The sequence below is a fragment of the Colletotrichum karsti genome, assembly GCF_011947395.1.
Source record: "Colletotrichum karsti strain CkLH20 chromosome Unknown Scaffold2, whole genome shotgun sequence".
NCBI classification, from domain to species: domain Eukaryota; kingdom Fungi; phylum Ascomycota; class Sordariomycetes; order Glomerellales; family Glomerellaceae; genus Colletotrichum; species Colletotrichum karsti.
In genome coordinates, this window is record NW_024065902.1 from 1,450,903 (window position 1) to 1,457,276 (window position 6,374).

The window sequence follows — 6,374 nt, forward strand, 5'->3', positions numbered from 1 at the left end:
CATGCCAAAAGTTGCATATTTGCGAGTGACACGTCGTCTTGTGACACAAGACCCTAGTGTTTGATGAAGTTGGTTTTGGTGATACCACACAGGCGGGCCGAATCTGCGGTCGGTACGGCCCAGCGAGTACTTCACAGGAATTGAGGCTCGATCAAGGCCCCAGCTTGTATTGCTTGCATTCACTTCCAGTCCCCTAAGACCTAAGGTACGATGCTTCCAATGAGGCCTAGACAACCGGCGGACCCGGACAGCGACACGATGCAAGTCATAGATCTGAAAGCAAATCGTCCCTGACAGGGCTGGACGAAGATAGACATGGGTAGCGAACGCAGATGCCATGGGTAAGCGGTGACGCCGCAATAGACTCTGGACCCCTACGATCATCCCATGTATGTTCAAAGGAAGCGATGTCAAAAAAGCGTGTAGCGCGATTTCGCACTGGCTACAGGGGTTTTGGAGGGGCTCCAGTTGACCTGCCCTGGGCACAGACCATCGGATCCATCTTCGCCGGTCCTCCGTGCGTTAGCGTTGGCCGGGCCACTCGACATCTTTACGCTGTACACCATCAATCCCCGGTAGAGCTTCATTCGTTGGTAGCTTCGTCGACAGAATAATTTCTCGAGCGCATCCGAACCATCACCCGATACGAATTGAGCCCCGAACCGCCCACAACGACGAACAGAACCACGCGATTCTCGACTGCGAATCAATACGCCACGAACCCTCATCATGAATCGACCAGGTAGGCCTGATCCTCGTCCGTCTCCTTTCAGCCTTGGGGTACCCCGCCGTTTGCATGTCCATCAAGGCCCTTTGGATCCTGTCGCGCCCTCCAAACCGGACTTCCACGCTTCTATATCATCTATATATCTTCGTAGTGTGTCGCGATGATGCACGCGACTCGCCACTTCTCCTTCGACCTGCCCACGAGGCCCCGCCATCGCCAGCCGACGTGGAACGTTTTCGCGCCGCCAGCCCAAGTAGCCGTAAAAACTATGATGGATGGACATACAAACGGAATATATCTGCCACATATACCTCTTCTACTTCGGATATAAACCCCATGGATCTATCTACAGCACAAAGCCACGCTCCATGATCTCAAAGCTGACAATGGGCGCCACCAGTAGGAGCAGTTCCTCAATCAATGCGAGGCATACCGACGGGCTTTGGTGGCCAGCAGCAGCAACAGCAGCAGCAACAACAACCAGGCAGGACAGTGTCAAACCGGTTACCGAATGGCAAAATAGGTACGAAGAAGGCCTTGTTCAGGCGCACATGCTAGAACACATGGATGAAAGGACAAGTGACGTTAACATGGAGTGCTTGGAAACACATAGGCAGTAATGGAAGTGGATGGGCATTTGGAGGAGGAGTGCCTATGGGAGGTGCTGGTCTTCAAAATCAAGCTCGTCAACTTGGAGGCAATGTCAGTTTTGCGCAGAGCTTGAGCGGGTCGCAACCAGCAACACCGCTGGACCTGTCGTACGTTCCTTCCCATTCCCTTTGACCTTGACTTGTCTTTACATACACCTTCTGCACCTTCCCTCACCCACGTCTCCCTTTTTCTTATTCTGCGTCTGCACTTTCTACCGCAAACCACCATCGCCCACAGCAACAGCGATACCAAACAGGAACGAGGCCTCTTCCCTTGCTGAATTACTGTAACACGTCTTGGGATCTTCTTGGTCTTTTCCTCCTCCTCGTTATGGGCAAACGCAAGCGCATTCTCCTACAACGAAGCAGAAAGGCTGCAAAAGACAAGATGGCCTCTAAGGAGCCACCCTCCTCACCTGAGGAGCCCAAGAAGGGCTATGCTGAAGTTCTCAAGACGTAATTCTTCTCTCCTGGCGTCGCCAGCTCTCCTATTGCTATATTCCATCTCTTCTCTTACCCCGTTTTCCTTGAATACGAGACGAAATCTTGGGTACGATGATACTGACTTTTGAAGTAGCGAATTTCCCTCGCTCTCCAACAACGCCCAGATGAACACTAGTGGCCAAGCCAACATGTGGTCTTCAACAGCATCGCGGAATCTGGGCAGCGGTCCGGTGCCGCGGAACCAGTCGACACCGCTATCCGCGCAGAGCGCCCAGGATGAGCTGTTCACTCCGACGTCGGCTCGTCAAGGCGGCTTCCGCTACGGCAACCAGAACAGCACAGGGGCGGCGGCCCAGGCGCAGTCCAACCCTGTGGATGACTTCCCACCACTGAACCGGAACGCGAACGGTGAAATCGGCGGCGAGCGGGGTGTCAACCTGATGCCCTCATTGGGCTTCAACAACCAGGCGGGTGGCGCCGCTGCTGCCGCTGCTGCGATGCCTCCTAATCGCGGCGCAGGAAACGGCCTGCTCAATGCGCTATCCGCAAACAGTAGGCCTTCAGATGGTCGCTCACCTTCTATTGCCAGCGCGCAAGGTATGGAAGAGTCCTGGCCTACTCTTATGCGCACATCACTCATTCTCGACTAGGTCAATCAAGGTCACAAGACGCGTCAGGCGAGGAGGATGTCAGGTCTAAAGCAGGCGCTTTCCGGGACGACGTGCCAGGCGACAGCTCATCCCAGAACGCCGAGAACCGCAATCCTCTCGGAGCTATTGGCAACGACTCACTAGCGGGCAAGGGTAAAGAGGAACAGGAGAGCCAATCTATCGAGGTGCAAGATCCTCTGGCTGGTCTGGCGCCAATCGACAAGTTTGGCATGAAGGGTCTGCGCATGTTGATGAACAACTACCCCAGCTACGGCGCCCTGGTGCAGGGCATGGATCCTAACGACTTCAACCTGAATGTCAACTCCCCAGAGTAAGAAAGCCATGCATGCACTCGTGCTGGCAACTTCGGCTAATTATGACAGGCCCATCTCGACCCAGATCTATTCTCTCTTCGACGACACGCCGCCTAGGCCCGCGATCCCGAATGTCCGTCTCCCTGAGTGCTACAAAGTTACGAACGTGCAGCCTATCGATACGAAGATTCCGTCGTTTAACGAGGAGACGCTTTTCTGGATCTTCTACAGCTGTCCCCAAGACATGAAGCAGTTATTAGCTGCTAATGAGTTGTAAGAGTACTCTCATTCCGAATTCGAACGCCACTAACACCTTTCAGGCACACGAGAAACTGGCGATGGCACAAGAAGATGCATTTCTGGCTGACTAAGGACGAGCTTATGATGCCCGCCAGCCTCGGACCTCACCATGAGCGCGGCTACTACATCGTCTGGGACACTGCGACCTGGCGCAAAGAACGCGTATGTCTTTCCCCACTGTTACATCAATTCTCCAAAATCCGCAAAAGGCTAACGTAATATGCAGAGAGAGCTCACTCTCCATTACGGCGACTTGGAGACAAACCTGCCATTGACAGCATGAGTGCGCTTTCGGTGTTATGGTTCATAGGCTGTCTCGTCGACTTGACGAGGCTCTGAACGACTTGATATCTGGGTATCCAACCAAACAGGCGTTGAGTCATGTGGACACGGCATCATTTTACAGGCTTCTGGATTGAAGCTGGGGCAGGTGGCAAAAGGCTATCATGCTTAGTGTGTATGATTCACTGATTCATGGTTATTGTTTCGGCCGTCAACGAAGGGAAATAAAACGACGCTGCCGACTCTGCAAATGTTGTTTTCATGTTGTGTGTGACGTTTGAATTGCAGGCTAGCTTCGTTTAGCGCCTTTTGACGTTGCTCAAGCGGCTCTCAGCCCAAGGCACTTGTAGCGAGGCAAACCCGTCCGGGGCCAAACAACAGAAGGTAGGTGAACTACAGACTCAGTGACATTTGGTAGCTACTATGCAGAAGAAAGTTTTGCTTCTACAAAATGAACAAATCCATAGAAATCTGACAAGAAAGACATCATTCCACCAATCCATTGTTGAGAATAGCTGACGTTGCATGACCGGCTCTTAGCATCGCCGTCCGGCGGGACTGAAAGGATGGAAGTGCCCCGTGCACTCCTTCCTTGTGCGGAAACCTCCGGCCTCGCGCCACATAAGCTGCTAACCCCTGCTCCCTGAGCAAGGCTGATGAGTTCATCTCCATAAAAGCTGCCAGCTTAAGGTAACTTACCTGTCTTAACCGACCGCATCTATTACGCCCAACGGCGATCCCCCTCTCCGCCTCTGACTTCCTTCAACGAAAATCCCATGAGGTGCGCGAAAAGTCGACTTCCCGACCGAGGAACATAATCCCAAAAGACACTCGTCGCACGCATCCCCTCCGACCCCACGATCAAAGCACTCCGGCCAGTCCGGCAAACGACAAACACCCCTCCCTCGGTAACCATGGCGAACGAACAGATCTCCCTGCCGTATCTGATCGTGATACTGTTGCTCACGGCGTTTGTGATACGTTTCCTCTTCTTCTCGCCGTCCCCGCCCCCCTCGGCCTCGGTGTCCCGGCAGAGCACGCAGTCGGTCCTGCGCACGCGCGAGGCGGCGGTTGAGAGGATACAGCAGATGTTCCCTCAGGTGGACCGGAGAACGATTCTTTGGGACCTGCAGAGAAATGGTGGCAACATCCAGGCTACGTCTGAGAGGATCTTGGCGGGACGCATGGAGCAGGTGAGTCTTTGCTGCCCTATTCGATGGATTTGGCCGAGGACACATTTCTTGCCACAAGAAGCTGCTCGGTGCTCCACGTTTGACTATTTCGAGGCCTTGTACTACTTCGAGGGCAATTATGCTGACTGAAATACGAACTACAGCCCCCTGTCACGTTCCAACCCCCTCCGCCGCCGGGAACCAGCCCGGCGGCGGCCAGCGCCGCGACCGCAGCGGCATCCAAGGCGGCCGAGAAGCCTACGCAGCCGGATCTGATTACGAGATATAAGCTGCAGAGCAAGATCGCACAACAGCAAGCGGCGGAGGCGGCGACCGAGGCGGAAAAGGAGAAGAGCAGCAAGGGTTGGAGCTCGAACCGCGACGAGAGGCAGACGCTGCTGCAGAAGAGGAGGGACGAGATGATTCTTGCGGCGCGGAGGAAGATGGAGGCCAAGATTGCCGCGGAGAAGGCCTCGAGCTAGCCTCCGCTGGGGTAGGGGATATCAGCGTGTATTTGGATTTGGGCCGCGGGAGTGGCAAAATGGGATGGGCGGCAGCGGATTGTGCATTCGGAAAGGTGTATACACATTCACAATACTCACACAGCGACAAACACATAATAATCAGAACATCATCACCTTCAGCGCATACAATGTGGACAGACGCTTGGAGACACTGCTTACTACTGCAGTCACGCACGCCCGGGCACGATGCTGTCTAAACACCTCAGCACATGTAATGTATCGCTCTATTCCGCCGTTGTTCGATGTTGGGCGGATTCATCTCAAGGGAGAATTGACGGCGCGATGATCGACGACAGATGAGATGAGCATGTGCCTGGCGACAAGCACACAAGGCACGAGCTGACATACAGCGGTGAGACAAGGACCATTTCATTATTTGCTAACGATCCGGTCATGTTCTGTCGATGTCGTCTTGTGTCTACCAACTCACTAGTTGTGTCATGTCAGAGACTAGTTTGACGACAACCTTCAAGGAAATCCATGGTTGCAGAGGTAACTGGACAAGCTGTCTCCATATCTGACGAAACAAATTAATTGGTTGCGACTTTTCTCAGCAAAATGTTTTATACAAGTCGTTTTTGTTTCACAAATCAGAGTTGTATCACTTTTTCAGCCACATGTTCAACCCAAGTGAGGCTTTCTGCTTGTTCTCTCTACCTTACGGATGCCTTTTGTCGGAGCCACATCTCTCTACAGATACAGGCGTCTCCCAAGTCCTGAGTCAACTCATGTGCCTGACCGTCGTGTCTTACCGGGCTGCCTTCGCAACAGGCCCGGTTATCTCGCATTGTCTTACACGTGCGTCGCGGAGGTAAGGTAGGAAGATCAAGGTGCGCATTTTTGTTATCTTATCTATTCGAACACGAACTCGATCTTGGGGTGTTTTCAGTGGCATATTGGCATGAAGAAGAGTGGGAGGTTGGAGGATGGAAGACCCATCCAGCTTATCTCTGCTGGCGTCATTTGTGCATTCCTCGCGCAACCGACGCATGTGCTTCCAGGGATTCGGTGGTCTCCTTGTAGGACACATGAGCAGTTATGAACCATACTCGGGACCCCAGTTTCGTTTCCCGCTCTCACCTGCCAGTGGTGTCACGAATTGCGACGCCGCTACCCCGGGGAGGTCGGTGGTGGTGTGGCTTGACTCGGGTTCGGCAGCATCTTCGTCCTCCGCGAGATAAGGTACATGGAATACACGTGAGTGTTCCTTTACCTTGGTGTCGAGTCTAACTTACACACCGCCCCTTGGAGTGGGGGGGGGGGGGGGGGGGGGGGGGGGGGGGGGGGGGGGGGGGGGGGGGGGGGGGGGGG

At 53.9% G+C, this 6,374-nt stretch overlaps 2 protein-coding genes across 2 annotated transcripts; both read left to right on the forward strand.

Moving 5' to 3' along the window:
• Positions 1-1,708: 1,708 nt before the first annotated feature.
• CkaCkLH20_00961 (not2 family protein) lies at positions 1,709-3,368 on the forward strand (the record flags this gene model as incomplete). Its single annotated transcript, XM_038883681.1, has 6 exons — positions 1,709-1,833; positions 1,955-2,418; positions 2,472-2,802; positions 2,855-3,058; positions 3,106-3,247; positions 3,312-3,368. The coding sequence occupies 6 exons, from the start codon at positions 1,709-1,711 to the stop codon at positions 3,366-3,368; spliced, it is 1,323 nt and encodes a 440-aa protein (XP_038751276.1).
• A 913-nt stretch (positions 3,369-4,281) lies between these two features.
• On the forward strand, positions 4,282-5,021 carry CkaCkLH20_00962 (cue domain containing protein; the record flags this gene model as incomplete). Its single annotated transcript, XM_038883682.1, has 2 exons — positions 4,282-4,560; positions 4,704-5,021. 2 exons carry the CDS (start codon positions 4,282-4,284, stop codon positions 5,019-5,021), a joined length of 597 nt encoding a protein of 198 aa, XP_038751277.1.
• Positions 5,022-6,374: the final 1,353 nt, after the last annotated feature.